The sequence below is a fragment of the Culex pipiens genome, chromosome 1 (genome assembly GCF_016801865.2).
Source record: "Culex pipiens pallens isolate TS chromosome 1, TS_CPP_V2, whole genome shotgun sequence".
In the NCBI taxonomy this organism is placed as follows: Eukaryota; Metazoa; Arthropoda; class Insecta; order Diptera; family Culicidae; genus Culex; species Culex pipiens.
This window is the reverse complement of record NC_068937.1, coordinates 54886923-54905972: the sequence shown is the minus strand read 5'-3', so window position 1 is coordinate 54905972 and position 19050 is coordinate 54886923. Positions and strand designations below refer to the sequence as shown.

General features: G+C 34.9%; 2 protein-coding genes and 1 long non-coding RNA gene across 11 annotated transcripts in view; 1 reads left to right on the top strand and 2 right to left on the bottom strand.

The window, feature by feature from the left end:
• The window catches only part of LOC120413521 (disintegrin and metalloproteinase domain-containing protein unc-71), a 982641-nt gene that overhangs the window by 447178 nt on the left and 516413 nt on the right, over positions 1–19050 (top strand). The window lies entirely within an intron of this gene.
• LOC128092750 (protein serrate-like) lies at positions 4991–5903 on the bottom strand. The gene has a single exon (XM_052707294.1). It carries the CDS (start codon positions 5839–5841, stop codon positions 5560–5562), a length of 282 nt encoding a protein of 93 aa, XP_052563254.1. The 5' UTR covers positions 5842–5903; the 3' UTR covers positions 4991–5559.
• LOC128092755 (uncharacterized) lies at positions 10648–11216 on the bottom strand. The gene is made up of 3 exons (XR_008211978.1): positions 11111–11216; positions 10790–11053; positions 10648–10726 (listed from the first exon to the last, which is right to left on the bottom strand). It is a non-coding gene; the product is annotated as an uncharacterized LOC128092755 (long non-coding RNA).

Below are 19050 nucleotides of genomic sequence, written 5' to 3'. Positions count from 1 at the left end.
TTTTTATGTTTTAGGGGACAAAAATCCACAACTTTTGAGCCATAAAGAAACATGGTCAAAAAATCTGCCGCCGAGTTATGAATTTTTGAAAAAAAAAAAAGTTTGACATTTTTTTTAATGCAAAATTGAATTTGCAATCGAAAAGTACTTGACAGATTTTTTGATAAAGGGCTCCGTTTTCAAGATATAGCCACCGAAAGTTTGATTTTAGCGAAATATTTGCAGTTTTTCAATTTTTAAAAATAGTGACCATGAGTGGCAATTTCTAAAAAAAAAATTTTTTTGAAAAGTTCAGAAAATTTGCTATAAACTTGTTTAAGAGACATTGATGATTGGACCTCGGGTTGCTGAGATAGTGCCTTTAAGAAAAAGAAGCACGAAAATTGAAGTTTTCTAAGTCTCATCAAAACAACCCACCATTTTCTAGTGATCATATCTCAGCAACTAATGGTCCGATTTTCAATGTTAATACATGAAATATTCGTGAAATTTTCCGATCTTTTCGAAAAAAATATTTTGATTTTTTTAAATCAAGACTTGATTTAAAAGTTTCTCCATGAAAAAATCACTCCATGAAAATTGATGTAAGTGCGACAAAAGGCCTAAGGGATTTCAGGCCAGGAAAGTCAGGATGCGTTTGTCGCACGTACAAGCTAGACTACCGTAAACATTTGTAATTATAACTCGGGACTCCAGCAACCAACTTCAACCAAACTTTGGGACAATGCACAGAATGGTCAGCCAAACAAAACGTGTTTGTTATTGTTTACATTGCGTGCTCTCGTTTTTGTATATTCAAGGTCAAACATTAAAACGCGTTTTCTCGGAACGTTGAAATGGCGGGTGCGACAAGCTAGCACGACGACGTCGAAATGCAAATATTTTTTCAATATTTTTACCCTTAGCTCTGAACGGGGTCGCGGGAGGAGCAAAAAAAATATAGAAAAATTTAAATAACAAGCCATAATCTCAACATTTGAATGTAATTTTTATCATTTTTGAGATATGGGTAATGCTCCGCCAACTCACACAGCAGTTGCCCCGACCCACAGTGGGCAAAATGGAACCCAAAATCGGACTTAACTGAACGCGGCTGGTTCCCTGGTATTTATTTTGATAAAAATAAAAATTATGTAAAAGGCAGTTTATTCTGCGTTGTGGAAAATTGGGCCAAAACTGATTCTTCAATCTTTTTATTTAGTTTAATTCCTACATCAACATAAATGTGTTAAATTATCAAGTGCAAATCGTCATTCTTATGTAAAATTGTCTGATCTTTACGATAAAAATATTTTCAGATTTGTAAAATCTGACCTAACATTTGAAAATGGCCAAAAATGCTTTTATAGCGGAATTTGGGTTAAATGGACCCTAGATGATTTTTGCGGTGCAAGTGGTTATTTTTACTGGATTCCTGGGACATTTTCACATAAGTTAAGTGCATTTTGGATGGCCGCTTAAAGCCTCCGCTCTAAATAAAGACCAATTTTCAAGAAAAAATGTAAAAAATGGGCAATTGGGGCAAAATGGACCCTTTGCCGTTTCGTGCGGGGGATGAAACCATCGACAAACGATTTCCCGGATTTTTTTTACATAAGAAACACAATTTTTCATACCAGGGAACCAGCCGCGTTCAGTTAAGTCCGATTTTGGGTTCCATTTCGCCCACTGTGCGACCCCTCTTCGATTTGCGTGAAACTTTGTCCTTAGGGGTAACTTTTGTCCCTGATCACGAATCCGAGGTCCATTTTTTGATATCTCGTGACGGAGGGGTGGTACGACCCCTTCCATTTTTGAACATGCGAAAAAAGAGGTGTTTTTTCAATAATTTGCAGCCTGAAACGGTGATGAGATAGAAATTTGGTGTCAAAGGGACTTTTATGTAAAATTAGACGCCCGATTTGATGGCGTACTCAGAATTCCGAAAAAACGTATTTTTCATCGAAAAAAAAAACACTAAATAAGTTTTAAAAATTCTCCCACTTTTCGTTACTCGACTGTAAAAATTTTTGGAACATGTCATTTTATGGGAAATTAAATGTACTTTTCGAATCTACATTGACCCAGAAGGGTCATTTTTCCATTTAGAACAAAATTTTTCATTTTAAAATTTTGTGTTTTTTCTAACTTTGCAGGGTTATTTTTTAAGAGTGTAACAATGTTCTACAAAGTTTTAGAGCAGACAATTACAAAAATTTTAATATATAGACATAAGGGGTTTGCTTATAAACATCACGAGTTATCGCGATTTTACGAAAAAAAAAAGTTTTGAATAAGTTGGTCGTCGTTGATCATGGCCGTTCATGGTCACCCGCGACAGACACGGACGACGAAACAAAGAGAATCGCAAAAGTTACTTTTTCAAAACTATTTTTTCGTAAAATCGCAATAACTCGTGATGTTTACAAGCAAACCCCTTATGTCTATATATCAAAATTTTTGTAATTGTCTGTTCTACAACTTTGTAGAACAATGTTGCACTCTAAAAAATAACCCTGCAAAGTTAGTAAAAACACGAAATTTTAAAATGAAAAAAATTGTTCTAAATGGAAAAATGACCCTTCTGGGTCAATGTAGATTCGAAAAGTACATTAAATTTCCCATAAAATGACATGTTCCAAATTTTTTTACAGTCAAGTAACGGAAAATGGGAGAATTTTTAGAAGTGTTTTTTTTTCGATGAAAAATACGTTTTATCGGAATTTTGAGTACGCCATCAAATCGGGCGTCTAATTTTACATAAAATTCCCTTTGACACCAAATTTTTATTGAAAAACACCTCTTTTTTTGCATGTTCATAAATGGAAGGGGTCGTACCACCCCTCCGTCACGAGATATCAAAAAAAGGACCTCGGATTCGTGATTAGGGACAAAAGTTACCCCTTGGGACAAAGTTTCACGCTAATTGAAGAGGGGTCAGGGCAACTTTTCCTGATTTCGTGTGAGTTGGTAGAGAATTACCCATATGCATTATGATGTAAAATGTCGTTTATGTCACTATCTCATGTTAAGGAAGAGTTACTATCGGAAACTCAAAGGGCTTTTGGTTAACCGCGGTGGATTTTCTTGAAATAATTCGAGCTGTCAAAAATCCACAAAAGCATTTACCACATTGATCGCACAAAAATCTGTTGTAGAAAAATATCCACCGGTAGATGCTTTGGTGGATTTTTGACAGTTCGAATTATTTCAAGAAAATCCACCGCGGTTAACCAAATCAAATTAACAAATGCCCTCAAGTCTTTTATTCATTTTTTTTTTTTTCTTTTAGAATTGCTTTCAGCCTTTATTGCAAATATATAACATTATACTTTACCAAGCCTAAAAAATAAAATCAAAAATCTCACAAGCACCAAGTTAACACCATGTCCTTCAAAACTTGAAGCAGAGCTGAGTGACAATAACATCCTCGCCTGCTTCCCTAACGTTTGCCCCTCGTCACACTCGGCGGGACACTCGAGCGTAATTTTGACACCAGTGCCAAGGTGATAAGCACTTTCTGTCCTCTCCTCTCCTGGAGCCAGCCAACCGTTGAAAATATCAGGATGAAATTGCTTTTTTGTGTACCACATCCGTCCCCGGCGTTGACAGGAATTTCCACTGATAAGGGGCCGAGATGTCCCCCCTCGGTTCTTAAATGGAAAAACTTGTGAGATTTTTTTTTTCTCTCATGAAGAAAAGCTCATTTTTCGTACAATCGCGCGTGGGAAAGTGTGAGCGTGTGTGAGATTGACAAATTAATGTGATGTCAGGTGAAGATTTAATCTCCCACATGAGTGATCCGGCACGGGAGCGTGACGGTGGTGGCGCCCAGCGAAGCCAATTAGAGCGGTGAAAAGTGTAACAAGTGCTGGAAATAAACATTTTAAAAAGTCTCCATCGTTTCTTTTCCAACAAAAATACCTTATCTGCGGATATTATGTGTAATTATTTTACACATTCTTATTATTTTTATTATTTAAAAAAATTAGTTGATTTAGTTAATTGATTTTGTTAATTTTGTAAATTTTGTAAATTTTGTAAATTTTGTAAATTTTGTAAATTTTGTAAATTTTGTAAATTTTGTAAATTTTGTTTGTTTTGTTAATTTTATTAATTTTGTTAATTTTTTTAAGTTCTATTTCTCAGTTCAACTTTTCAACGCTTTAAATCCTAAATCGATATCCCGCAATTTTTAAGTGGCAGCAAAAAGGAGCGAATCTAAATCAAGCTTAAATCCGACAAATGTGTTTAAACTCATTCATTAGAGCTCGTTCTCTCGCTTCACTTTTTCACCGTCCTAAATCAGTGCCAGAAGCAGCAGCAGCTGGTCGGTCAGCATCCGTTCGGTTTTTCTGTGAATTAACTGCCCGGCTCGCTCCTCCTCCCCCTAAATTTAGACAACCCCGACGCAAATCCGTGCTAATGGTTCGCTTTAGAATTCCTACGCTTTACCGTGATTCGTTAAATACTTGGCAAAGCGTTTGGATTCTGAAACGAAACATTAATCATTCGCACAGCAGCGGCAGCAGCACAACTGTGGAGTGAGTGGAAACATAACCCCTTTTTCGGAATGGTGATTGTGAGAAGGCGTTTTTTTTCGGAAAGTAACGAACAGAGGCTCATTCGTGGAAAGAGAGAGTGAGTTTTTGGTGGAAAATCAACACAAATTTGAAAAAAAAACGCCGCGATGTAGGCAGTGCAGTTGAGTGATTTTTGTGTGTGCAAGTGAAACGCCTGAAAGTAGACTTCCAGAAAGGTTGTGAGCAATTATAAGTTGAAAATTTCAAAGGAGCTTTCTAAAACGGACTTCAAGGTTTTATTACAAGTGAGATAGCGATCCGTTTTGAGTTGTGTTTTGTGACATATGGTAAGTTTTTATAAGATATGAGTTGAAGTGATAGTGGTTCCAGAAAATGTAGTACCTGGTAAGTAATTTTAGGTTAATATGTCAAATTATTTATCTGTCAACCTAGGAGTCGTTCATAAACAAAATGGATAGTTACACGGAACAAAATCCGGTTTGCGGAATCGGAAACTTTGCTTTCGATTTGCTCTAAAAATCGCAAATCTCGGTTTCCACCCGTCAGCAGGAAACATTGCTTCCAATATCGCAAACGATTATTTCCGATATCGCAAACGTAACGCAGTAACGCATACCCCGCCAAAAGCACGCAGAACGCAGCCACTTCAATATTTACCTTTTTGAATTGACCGTTGCTGCTCGAAATTTCGATAGAAATAAGAAGAAGAAGAGTTCATTTAAATTTTATTTATTTGTTCATCTCAAAACAGAATCAAAAGTGGTGACGATTCGAACGAAGCGATTTGTCCGATCTGGCCTCGATGTCCGTGGTGCATCTGGGTACTGCTGGGCGCCGTCGTTGCCGTTGACAAGTTGCTTTCGAAGGAGGAGGAGGCGTTTCCACAGTGCACTCGTTGATGCACGGTTGATGTCAGCGTTTGGCGTTTTGTGCAACAGAGTGGGCGAGTGACGTCGGCGGCGGGGCCATTTGGATAGAGGTGATGCTGATATCATTCCAGCGTGCTTGTACCGGCGATCTAGTTGATTTCCGCGTCCTATTTTAGACTCAGTTCCGAGCTGGCACGCCGGAAGTTCTCCTCGTCCTTGAGATTTTGGCTTTTTTCCTCTACGCGCCTTCGGGAAAGGTCCTGGTGCGGACTCAGGTTCATGCCGGATCCCGAGTGATTCCACACTAGAGCAACGAAGGTGCCCAAGCAATGCGCCACGATCGTGATTCCATTTCCGATTTTCACCTGGAGGATCGACTTGAGCGGAGCGACCTCCGCTAGGAGCCCGTCCGCCTGGAACGAGCTCCAGTTTGGACGCCGTGCTGGCATGACAGAATCTCCACTAGCAGTTGGGTCTGTCGAGGTGTTTGTCGAACCCACGCTTCAATCTTGGAACTGCGAAAGAAAACACAAAATTAAGTATTAATCATCAAATCAAATCAAATATATTTCAAAACTTCAATATAAGACAGATTCAAAAATTCTAAAAATTCTAAAAATTCTAAAAATTCTTAAAAATTCTAAAAATTCTAAAAATTCTTAAAAATTCTAAAAAATCTAAAAATTCTAAAAATTCTAAAAATTCTTAAAATTCTAAAAATTCTAAAAATTCTAAAAATTCTAAAAATTCTAAAAATTCTAAAAATTTTAAAAATTCTAAAAGTTCTTAACATTTTAAAAATTCCAAAAAATCTTAAATCAAAAAATTCTAAAAATTCTAAAAAATCTAAAAATTCTAAAAATTCTAAAAATTCTAAAAATTCTAAAAAATTTTAAAATTCTAAGAATTCTAAAAATTCTAAAAATCTTAAAAATTCTAAAAATTCTAAAAATTCTAAAAATTCTAAAAATTCTAAAAATTCTAAAAATTCTAAAAATTCTAAAAATTCTAAAAATTCTAAAAATTCTAAAAATTCAAAAAATTCAAAAAATTCAAAAAATTCAAAAAATTCAAAAAATTCAAAAAATTCAAAAAATTCAAAAAATTCAAAAAATTCAAAAAATTCAAAAAATTCAAAAAATTCAAAAAATTCAAAAAATTCAAAAAATTCAAAAAATTCAAAAAATTCAAAAAATTCAAAAAATTCAAAAAATTCAAAAAATTCAAAAAATTCCAAAAATTCTAAAAATTCTAAAAATTCTAAAAATTCTATAAATTCTAAAAATTCTAAAAATTCTATAAATTCTAAAAATTCTAAAAATTCAAAAAAATCAAAAAATTCTAAAAATTCTAAAAATTCTAAAAATTCTGAAAATTCTAAAAATTTTAAAAATTCTAAAAATTCTAAAAATTCTAAAAATTCTAAAAATTCAAAAAAATCAAAAAATTCTAAAAATTCTAAAAATTCTAAAAATTCTAAAAATTCTTAACATTTTAAAAATTCTAAAAATTCTAAAAATTCTAAAAATTCTTAACATTTTAAAAATTCTAAAAATTCTAAAAATTCTAAAAATTCTTAAAATTTTAAAAATTCTAAAAATTCTAAAAATTCTGAAAATTTTAAAAATTTTAAAAATTTCAAAAATTCTAAAAATTCTTAGAAATTTTAAAAATTTTAAAAATTCTAAAAATTCTAAAAATTTTAAAAATTCTTAAAATTCTAAAAATTCTAAAAATTCTAAAAATTCTAAAAATTCTAAAAATTCTAAAAATTCTAAAAATTCTAAAAATTCTAAAAATTCGAAAAATTCTGAAAATTCTAAAAATTCTAAAGATTCTAAAAATTCTAAAAATTCTAAAAAATTTAAAAATTCTAAAAATTCTAAAAATTCTAAAAATTCTAAAAATTCTAAAAATTCTAAAAATTCTAAAAATTCTAAAAATTCTAAAAATTCTAAAAATTCAAAAAATTCTAAAAATTCTAAAAATTCTTAAAATTCTAAAAATTCTAAAAATTCTAAAAATTCTAAAAATTTTAAAAATTCTAAAAATTCTGAAAATTCTAAAAATTCTTAAAAATTTTGAAAATTCTGAAAAATCTGAAAATTCTAAAAATTCTAACAATTCTAAAAAATCTAAAAATTCATAAAATTTTAAAAATTCTAAAAAATCATTTTAAACATTTTAAAAATTCTAAAAAATCCAAAAATTCTTTAAATTCTAAAAATTCTAAAAATTCTAAAAATCCTAAAAACTCTAAAAATTCTAAAAATTCTAAAAATTCTAAAAATTCTAAAAATTCTAAAAATTCTAAAAATTCTAAAAATTCTAAAAATTCTAAAAATTCTAAAAATTCTAAAAATTCTAAAAGTTCTAAAAATTCTAAAAATTCTAAAAATTCTAAAAATTCTTAACATTTTAAAAATTCTAAAAATTCTAAAAATTCTAAAAATTCTAAAAATCCTAAAAATTCTAAAAATTCTTAACATTTTAAAAATTCTAAAAATTCTAAAAATTCTAAAAATCCTAAAAACTCTAAAAATTCTAAAAATTCTGAAAATTTAAAAATTCTAAAAATTCTAAAAATTCTAAAAATTCTAAAAATTCTAAAAATTCTAAATATTCTAAAAATTTTAAAAAATTCTAAAAATTCTAATAATTCTAAAAATTCTAAAAATTCTGAAAATTCTTATAATTCTAACAATTCTAAAAATTCTAAAAAATCTAAAAATTCTAAAAATTCTAAAAATTCTAAAAAATCTTAACATTTTAAAAATTCTAAAAAATCCAAAAATTCATTAAATTCTTAAAAATTCTAAAAATCCTAAAAGCTCTAAAAACTCTAAAAATTCTTAAAATTGTAAAACATTTAAAAAAAATCCGATTTTTTTAAAAAAATCTGAAAAATTCTAAAAATTCTGCAAAGTTCGACAAAGTTGTTTGTCATAAAATCTCATTTAACACTACGTTTTGGGTAAGTTTGCTAAATTATTTTACTAAATAATACCTCTATGCATTTAATAACATTTTTTTTGACGAAGAACTTCGTCTTAGGGCTCTATACAGGGTAGCAATCCAAAATTTCGCGGAGCGAAATGTAACGAAAAATGAAACGCTTTCCCCAAGCAGAGGGGAAATCACAGAAGCAGCGCAACCGACGGTTTTGATATAAATATAAACGCCACTCCCTCCACTGCATTAGTTTAGTCGGTGGTCTACCACCGAAGCGAGAGAAGCTCAGCTCTTCTCGCGTGCGCCAGCCTTCTCGCTTCCCTACAAAACCACGGGAAATTTGAAGGCTGGCTTCAGTCGGTGGTCTTCCACCGAAGCGAGAGGAGCTCAGCTCCTCTCCCAAGAGCCACCAGGTGGCGTCTTCAGGAACTAGCCTTCCCGCTTCCCTACAAAACCACGGGAAATTTGAAGGCTGGCTTCAGTCAGGGTTGCCACAAATACAGATTTATCTGTATTTTACAGATTTTTGAGGTGATTAGGTCATACAGAATCTGTATATAAAGAAATACAGATTTTAAGAAAAACATACAGATGTACAGATTTTCCCGAGTTTTAAATAAATAATTTAAATAATTTTAATTCTTTAAATATATTTTTTAATTGCTGAATGAGCCCAAACATAAAATTTTAGATTGTATGGCATTTTAATGCATTAAAAAAACAATTTATTTTTGAAAAATTGTTTAAAAATGTCAATACAGATGCCAAATACAGATTTTCGTCCCCTTGATACAGATATACAAATTTTTGACCCTCAAAAATACAGAATCAAATGTGGCAACCCTGGCTTCAGTCGGTGGTCTTCCACCGAAGCGAGAGGAGCTCAGCTCCTCTCGCAAGCGCCATTATGTGGCGTCTTCAGGAACTAGCCTTCCCGCTTCCCTACAAAACCACGGGAAATTTGAAGGCTGGCTTCAGTCGGTGGTCTTCCACCGAAGCGAGAGGAGCTCAGCTCCTCTCGCAAGCGCCACCAGGTGGCGTCTTCAGGAACTAGCCTTCCCGCTTCCCTACAAAACCACGGGAAATTTGAAGGCTGGCTTCAGTCGGTGGTCTTCCACCGAAGCGAGAAGAGCTCAGCTCCTCTCGCAAGAGCCACCGGGTGGCGTCTTCAGGAACTAGCCTTCCCGCTTCCCTATAAAAAAGCAAGCGCCTCAAGGTGATGCCTTCTCTAAATACCACCTAGCCTTCCTCACATAATGTTAAAAAATCAAGAATTCAGCTAAATGTTTCTTTAGTCGTTCTTCGTCATTTTGGTTATGCCTGTTACATTACCACTGCACCTTTTTTATTAAGATTTAGTTTAGTCTGGTCTGTAGAAGTTCAGAGAAAAAATTGAGGATTCACATGAAAGCAAGTAATACAGCAACTCACCGTACAGCATCTTGGTTATGTTTTGGTACTGCTCAATCAAATTCTTGATTACTTTGAATGCTCTCCTGCGTGTCGCGACCACTTCCGGCTGTTCAACCGAGATCGGTTCGACAGTTTGCCTCCCGCGATGGTCACATCTTCCTTCCAGATGATTTTCGCCAGCTCCGGAGCTGCCGAATACGGATGTACTGCGTGTAGGTTGTGCTGTTATTCATCATCTGGTGCCTTTTCCCGCTACCAACTTCCTCCGCGGCTGCAGATCGATAGGCAACCTAGCACATTTATTTAGCGAAGATGTTTATGCCCAAAGCTAATCACGCTGCCATCTACAAGTACCTCGTAGGCGTGTTGGCCGCGCAGATGAATTTCCACGCCCCGAAGCACATGGTGCAACTAGAGCAGATTGCAAAGAATTGCAATCCGGAATCTTGTTTATTTTGATGGACCAGTTTCCTCCCGCTCCCTTCTCTCTCGCCGACGACACCTTCACGTTCACACAGAGTTCAGCTCAACGACGAAAAACGTACCTATGCCAACTGCGCGCGATCGTGCGTCTCCCACTTCTTCAGCGGGCCGTGATCATTGAAGAACTTGACGCCGCAACCGTCGTTGACGAGGCGACCCTCGTCCCAGTACACCTGGTACTGGTAGCGGTCGTACTTGGTGAAACCCCACTTCTTCGAGATGAAGATCTTCTGACGACCGGGGAACTTTAACTTGGCACGAAGCAGTGCCGCGGCGACCTGCTGTCGGAACGGTGCGGATGTGGAGCTGGTCCTTGCCGCAGAACTTGACCAGATATTTGTTGCAGCAAATGCGGGCCGCCTCGAGCGTTTCCGAGGACAGCTGCTCGTACTCATCCGACGCCAGGTGGACGCGTTGGCCGAGATTGAAGATGCGGATCTTAGCGTCCAGGACACCACGGCAGAACCGCGGCTGACTATTGGCGAACTAAAACCAAAAAAAAGCGTCACTACTGCTGGTATGGAGGGAACCGAGTTTCCAAGCTCATACCTGCCTCCGGAGATTGTTCCGCCGACACTTAAACAGGCTGGTCCGTTCGAAATCGCAGCGCGCTCATCGTGTCGGCGGACCGGACAAGAAAGGCGCTGTCGGCACTGGCGATGTTGAGTTCCGTGATAGATTTGGCCGCGGAGCCCGGCCTCTTGATTTAGGCCTGCGAGGCGAAAATTTCTCTAGAAATTTCCAAACGGCTGTCCAACGGAAGGCATTTTCTTCGAGGCGAAGCCTGGCAGGGGGCAGGGCAGAGCAGGGAAGCTGAAAATTAATGTTTTTAGATAAATTTAATAAATTGAACAGTGCTTAACAATTTACCTTGCAAAATGCAACCAGCTTTTCCGCATCTTGAAGATGAAGATTCTTCCCGGGAAACCACCTCGCGAAAAATAAAATCGGTTTGTTTATTTTTTTTGACAGCCCGTAACGCACTGGCTGCGGCGGTCTGCACTCTAAAATGAACCGACAACAAAGTGCGTTCGGTTTTGGAAGCATTTTGTTTCGATATTGAAAGCAAAGTTTCCAACATTGAAAACATTGCCGATGATTTCGCAAACATTCGGCGTTTCCGAATTCGTCGCAAAGATTTTTCGAATACGCTGACCGGATTTTGTTCCGTGTAGGAAAGTAATCTTATTTCAATAGTTCCACATAGAGTATGATCATTTTTTTTTTTTTCAAACCTTTTGCTACGGCACCGCATTAACCATTATAGACCATCTTCAGGCACAGTTCAAAGCAAAAAAAAAAATAACTTCCACTCAAATGAACGACCCCCCAAAAAACTTTCCCTGACCGTTAATGAAGAGGCACATACAGCGTGATGATGACTGCTATTGGTCTCTATAGTCAGTCAGTCCAGTCCACCGTATGGAGATAGACTCGCAGAAATCAGCAACATTTTCGTCAAGCCGAGTTCGGGGCACAGAAGACGAAAATCTAATTAGCAGTAATTAGGGAACCGGAAGCGATGCCTGGAGCACGTGATGGAGGGGAAAAAAATTGGCCCAAAATAGGATCGAAAATAGAAGGTGTGTGGTAATGATGTTGAAGTTGTTCTTTAAATTGGGATTTCTCAAAACAGATTGTATTTCCTGTTTATTTCCAGTATTTTCAGTATTATTTTTAAAAATTGATTGAATTTTCCATTCAAAGCCAAAAGATGTTCTATTCCCCAATATTTCTACCAATTTCTACAACCCCAAAAAACCATAGACCCGTCACAAAAGCAACACGTGTTGTTCCACGATGCCTACATGCGGGCGCTTTTTCCAGAGCTTTACCCAATTCCGTATCCATCACTAATTCCCTCGAGTGGGATCAGTCAGTTGGTGTGGGACTTCGTGGTTGTTCGACCGGGCTGCATTCCCACCCACAACGGAGTGGCCCCTGAGGATGGGATTAATTCAACCGGAAGGCTGACATCTCGACGCCATGTTGGACAGGTGTGGCCAGGTGGCAGTGGGTGTTTTAGAAAAAAATAGAACATGAAATCTATACGAGCGTGGCGAAAATGTGCTGTTGTGCTAGTTAAATGGAAAAATATATTTTTTTTTCCTGGGAAAATTGGATTTAAAATCTGTTGGAAATGGTGTCACTGTCAATTGCAGGCGGTAGCGGATTAGTGGAAGTGGAAAGTTTCACCTGAATCAGTAGGATTTGGGCATTCGGTTTCGATTTCAGATCCGATATTCCTTTGTTTAAAACAGATTTTCGTTAGAATCAAGTTTTTTTTTAGTTTTTGTAAAGTTTAAATTTAATTTATTTAAATTAAAGTTTATAAAAAATAAAATAAAATAAAAAAAAAACTAAAAATTAATCGCACAGGTAACTTATTGTTTCTCTATAAAACCCCAACCACCGTCACTCTTTTCTTGTTGGCTACTTAGTGGCCATAGCATATATCATGCCGGCGCGGTTACGTGGCAGGAACAGACTCATAAAAGTCGCTGCCTGCCATATTCTGCACACCGGTGTGCTGTTCTGTACGATTTAGCTGATATGGTTTTTATTGTTTCCAAGTGCCTTTTCTGTGTCCTTTTCCAAGAATTTAATTGGTGTCGATAATAGACAGATTCTGTTTTAAAAATTGAAAAATGCGTGGAGGACTAAAAAAATTGAAAACAGATATTCAAATATTGCGAGCATCTTTATTGCAAGTTTTCAAGAGAGAATATATTTTTTATGCTAACAAAATTGTTGGCGGTTTTAAATTAATGAAATCATCTTTAAACTTCAAGAAATAAAAAAGAAAGGAATTCAAGTAGACATATTTCCTCTTAATAAATAAATTTCTATGGAATGAGTTTTGAAACAATCCTACAAAATAACAACATGTTTTGAAATCTCCTCATTTAAAAAAAAAAACTTAAACATTATACAGAAAAACTAATCACCTAATTTAGCATCTAAAAAAGCTTAAGGCAGCTTAAATGGTGCCAAGCTAATAGTTTTTGAAAACAAAGTTTTTTTTTAATCGACCAAAATTGTCATAATTTGGACATGCAATATGCATTTAAGTTGTTTTTGAAAATATTTTCAATAAAACTTAAAAAAACAATACAATCAATGATCTTAATTCTAAAAATACTACTAATCAACGATTTCGTAATTCTAGTTAACTTACTTTGAAAACTATTCTAATGGGCACCTAACGTTGCTGGGATGCCAGGTTGCGAGATAATTCTGGGAATGCCAGATTTTTTGAAGTGTCGACCAGGATAAAGATTGGTCATTCTTTGTTCTAGATTTGCACAAAATGTTTCAGATTTTTTATATTCAGAAAATTAAAAAAAAAACTTTTCAATTAAAAACAAACAATTTTAACAAAACATAAAAAAATCCGAATATTCAATTTGAATTAGACTAAACTTATTTTTTTAACATCGAGAAATTAATTTTTCACATCTGAATCCTACAAACCTTTGAATTGATTTATATCCTCTCTCCCATTCCCTGCTCATAGTTTTGTCCACAAGACAGCTATTTTTTATTATTTTTACTGAGCATTTCTCTAAGAATTTGGCCCTTCGATTTTTTTTTGTATTTTTTTATCCGGCTGAAACTTTTTTGGTGCCTTCGGTATGCCCAAAGCAGCCATTTTGCATCATTAGTTTGTCCATATAATTTTCCATACAAATTTGGCAGCTGTCTATCAGCCATTCCACGTCAAACAGGAAGTCTCCAAATTAAAAGTGCTCCGATTTGGCTCAAATTTGGAGTGGGGGTTCCTTGGCCCAAATAATTAGACCCGTTTTTTTTTGTTTGGCGATTAGGGTGGTCCTATCCGAAATAGGGTGGTCCAAAAAATGGCATTTTTCGTCGATTTTCGCAAAAAACACAATTTTCAAAAAATCATATCTCCGGAACGGCTGAACCAATTTTAGAGCGCCACAATTCAGAAGAAAGTTTATTAGTAGAGCTTTTAAGCAAAAATATGTTGAGGTCCAAAAAAACTAGCTGAATATTTGAAAAGGTCCTATGAAAACTTCATTTGTCGATTTCAAGGTCACGGGACCAAAGAGCCCATGTCTGAAAATATTTTTCCCTGATTCCTTGTAATATTTTACATAACATATCAAAAATTTGCGGATATCCATTAACACGTTTCGGAGATATGATTTTTTAACATAAAAACTGGGTTTTTCGACGCGCCGCGCGCAAAAACCGAAAAATGACGAAATCGGCAAAAAATCAACTTTTTTTCACTAAAACTGCGATAACTTTAAAATTTCAGCGATGACCTATACATGTCTGGGTACAAAATTTGTCGTATTGAAAGCTAGTTTTTTTGGACCTCAACATATTTTTGCTTAAAAGCCCAACTAATAACTTTTCTTTTGAATTGTGGCGCTCTAAAATTGGTTCAGCCGTTCCGGAGATTTTTTGAAAATTGTGGTTTTTGCGAAAATCGACGAAAAATGCCATTTTTTGAACCACCCTATTTCGGATAGGACCACCGTAATCCCCAAACAAAAAAATACGGGTCTAATTATTTGGGCCAAGGAACCCCCACTCCAAATTTGAGCCAAATCGGAGCACTTTTGATTTGGAGACTTCCTGTTTGACGTGGAATGGCTGTATACAAAAATGATGTATGAAAATTCAAAAATCTGTATCTTTTGAAGAAATTTTTTGATCGATTTGGTGTCTTCGGCAAAGTTGTTGGTATGAATAAGGACTGCACTGAAAAAAATGATACACGTTAAATCAAATTTTTGAAGTTTTTTAATTTCACTTTTGTCACTTAAACTTGATTTGCAAAAAACACTGTTTTTTATATGTTCTATTTTCTGATATGTTTTAGGAGACATCAAATGCCAACTTTTCAGAAATTTCCAGAAATCTTTGACCGAGCTTTGAATTTTCAAAAAATCAAAATATTGGTCGCAAACATTTTTTAAACTTAATTTTTTCGATGTAAAATTGAATTTGCAACCAAATCGTATTATATCCATTTTTAGGTAACTTTTTTTTTAAATTACTCGCAGTTATTATTTTTTTTTAAATTAGTGCTCATGTTTGCCCAGTTTTGAAAAAAAAAATTTTTCGAAAGCTGAGGAAATTCTCTGTATTTTGCTTTTTTGAACTTTGTTGAAACGTCCCTAAGTTGCTGAGATATTGCCATGCAAAGATAAAAAAAAAACAGGAAAATTGATATTTTTGAAGTCTCACCCAAACAACCCACTATTTTCAAATGTCGATATTTCAGCAACTAATTGTACGGTTTTCAATGTCAAAATACGAAACATTCCGATTTTTTCAAAAGCAATATTTTATTTTTTTTAAATCAAGACAAACATTTCAAAACGGCTTCGCATTCAATATTACGCCCTTTTAAAATGTTAGTCTTGATTTAAAAAAAAAAAAAAAACAAAAATATTGTTTTCGAAAAGATCGGTAAATTTCACGAATGTTTCATATTTTAATATTTACAACAAAGTTCGACAATTTTAAAATAAGAAGATAACACCTTCCTTCGTTGATTTACATCCTTAAACAATCCTTTGAGCGATGTTGGTTTTATTTTAAAACTTAAAGTAATTTTTAAAAATAAGAGAAATGCCGGAAACCGGGGCGACATTGATAGACTTTCGATTTATTTTAGGAATATTTTTCAACTGGTAAGGTTTATTTTTAAAGCATGTACTGGGGTAGGCCACAGAAGGTGCATGCACTATTTTTGATAAAAAGTTTTTTCAATAGTGTGACTTTGATAGTCATAGTTATTCTTGTAAAAATCAGATTTAATTCGTTCAAATTTTATTTTCAAATCAAAGGTACCATCAATAAGGTTGATGAAACATTTTTAATAAAAAATATCCATGTTATAATTAGTTAAAAAAAATTATTCGCTTCTTTGTTATGTTATACATATAAATTTGAGGTCAAATTGTTACAAAATGAATTTTTTATCTAAAATTCGTTAAAATTAGTTTTTTTTTGTAAAATTGTCGAATCATATTGCACTTTAAACTGAAATCGAAGCAAAAGTCAAAAGTTTTCACATTTTATACTGAAAATGCTTATTGATTTTTTTAAATTATGTTTGCAAAACACAAAATATCAATTTCTTGCAAACATATTATACCTTCTCTTAATGGAAAATTGTCCAAAGAATCCGCAAATGAATTCTATTTTTTGATTCAAATCAGGTTCATTGAGCAAATCATGATACTTTGAGAAAATTAAAATAATGCTAAATATTGATCAACATTTTCTAAATTATAGTTAGCCAACTTTTTAAACTTTTCAAAATTTTATGAAATCCTCTTCTAGAAGTACTTTGAACACTTCTCTACCACGTATGAGTACTCTTCAGTTTGCGGAAAAATATCAAACCAAAATTATGTCAAGAACTCAGTAGTAACGCGACCAAGTGACCAAGTTGGAAAAACCGCTTGTTAACAATCATGATTTCGCCCTTTTGAAAAGTAACTACGGAATTACTTTTCCTTAAAATAAGCCGTTTTTTTACTGTTTAAATTTGAATATTTTTTACGAAGATTCCAGAATTCCCAAAATGATTTAAATTATTCTTAAAAAAAGAGATTTTCCTGCGCATTGTGTCACGCTCAAATGACTTTTTGATTTATCCCAGTTAAACCAAGTGGCATCATCCGCGAAGCCTTCCGAGGTCAGCGTATTTTAAGCGAACCAGATAAATTACTGCGAAATTTGGCCAGATCAATCGTCCGGATTTGGCCACACTTTCGTCGATCGAGCTGTGCGGGGATTTATTTTTTGGAGTAAATTGCTTATTTTTATTTCATTTTTTCTTGACTTTCCGGGGATTATTCGCCCATGACCAGTCAATCGTCGCTGATTTGTGGCCAATAAAATGTGGTCAATTCCGGGCCAAAAGTGAGCCCGTTTATTGCTCTCACTTTCGAACAGGGGGTAATCCTTTCGAGATGAATTTTCCACTTCCTCCAGATGACGAGTGTAAATCTAAGGGTGAGGAGGGGGATTTTCACCCGAAACCGATTATTATCACTCCGGGATCCATGGTGTGGTTTGGTGGCCCATTTAGGAAAATGGCACGTGAATTATTTTAGGGCTCGATTTATGCGTTTTACTGGCGTAAATCTAGGTTAGGGGTAGCAGTGGGGGAATTTACAACCCGTTGCACAGTAACTCGCGGTTTTGGGTGTAAATCATCATTTTTCAGCGCGGTGAAATTGGTTTGCCAAAATGGGAAATGAAGCCCGGATTAATGGGGCGAGTGACGTGATGTGGTGCTGAGCCCGGGAATGCTAGGAACTGCCACACTGTTTGCAGAGGCTGTGGTAGATTTACATTGAAATATGGCAGGACCATAAGGATAATCATTGGCACTAAATGGCCGTGAGATGGGAATGTGATGAACATAACTTATTTCAGTGGATGAAGATAGCATTGCATGAACCATTCTAGTAAAACCAAAGTAAATGATGTTTTATATTTTTGTGATGAATTTATTTAAAAATCAACCATTTTGCTTTTACAGACTTTTAACTAAGATATGATAATCTAGTCAAATTGCTTAGATAAATGCATAATAAATGTGCATTTTTGCCTCGTCTGTATGGCAAACCAAAAAACCAAACTACCAACCACACAACCATTTATCTTCCCCCTCACAGGTGCTAAAGATATGCAAATTTTATTGCTCTTTCACTCTCTGTTGGACATCTAGAAAACAAAAAATGTCCTCTTTTATCCCGGACAACATTGTCGGTTTGTCGTCATATCAGAAAAAAAAACACATGAAACGAAAGAGTTGAACATTATGACCGGCCAACATTGCTCGGATTTTCCGGAGCTAGAAAAAAAAATTGAGCAGAGATGAAAATGTTTATTTATGAAGTTTGAGGCTCCCCCTCACCGGACAACGACAAGGTCCGTTTTCCCGGGCATACCCAATTGGACACGGACGCCCGGAATGCAAATCTCCTAGTTTACCAACTGGGGTTTTTTGGTCTCCCATTTTCAAACTCCGTGACATCATTTGAATTAACACGTGTGAGAACATAACTAATTTGTTTTTTTTTTTCCAAGCATGGTTCCTGTTCAGAGGTTCCAAAACTATTTTAAAAAATCTGAAAAATCTGCCACTCACTGCTAGATGGCGACAGTGTTGTCAAACTATAAACAAGCAAGTTTCACCGTAAAACCACTGCTTCTAGTTTCATGCAGGTACACAGCCCCTGAACGTATGCAGCACCTCACTACAATAGGAAAATGTCTTTGTTTCGACAACTCCCACCACCGTGTCCAAACCACAAAGAACCATCTCCGGTGCACGGGGTGGACGGAGTTTGTCACACTGGAAAAGTTTTTAATTCTAGTTTTACGACTAGTATTCAATTTGTGCGCTTTTCGTCGAATCTGCGGTACGTACAACGGACGACCTCCTCCCCGCTGTTCGGACCCAAGCCGAGTACGGAAAGTTTCTGCACGACGGAAAAGTTGCGTCCACGGTTTGACTCATGACAATTATAAGGATAAAACAGACGAAACATTTCAAATATACTTCTAATTGCTGAGTCTTACTTTTTATGATTATTAAAAATAATATTAAAAAAAAAAAGGTTTGTGTCTTGACTAAAGAAATATTTTTCAATTCCACTGTGGACAACTTTTCTTGTCCTTCTGGAGAACGAAACGAAACGGCCTACTTTTCCCTACCTAAAATAACAGAATGGAAAATTATTACCTTTCAATACCAGTGCTGAAAAGATCTACAATATAACACTGCAACGAAAACTAACTACCAA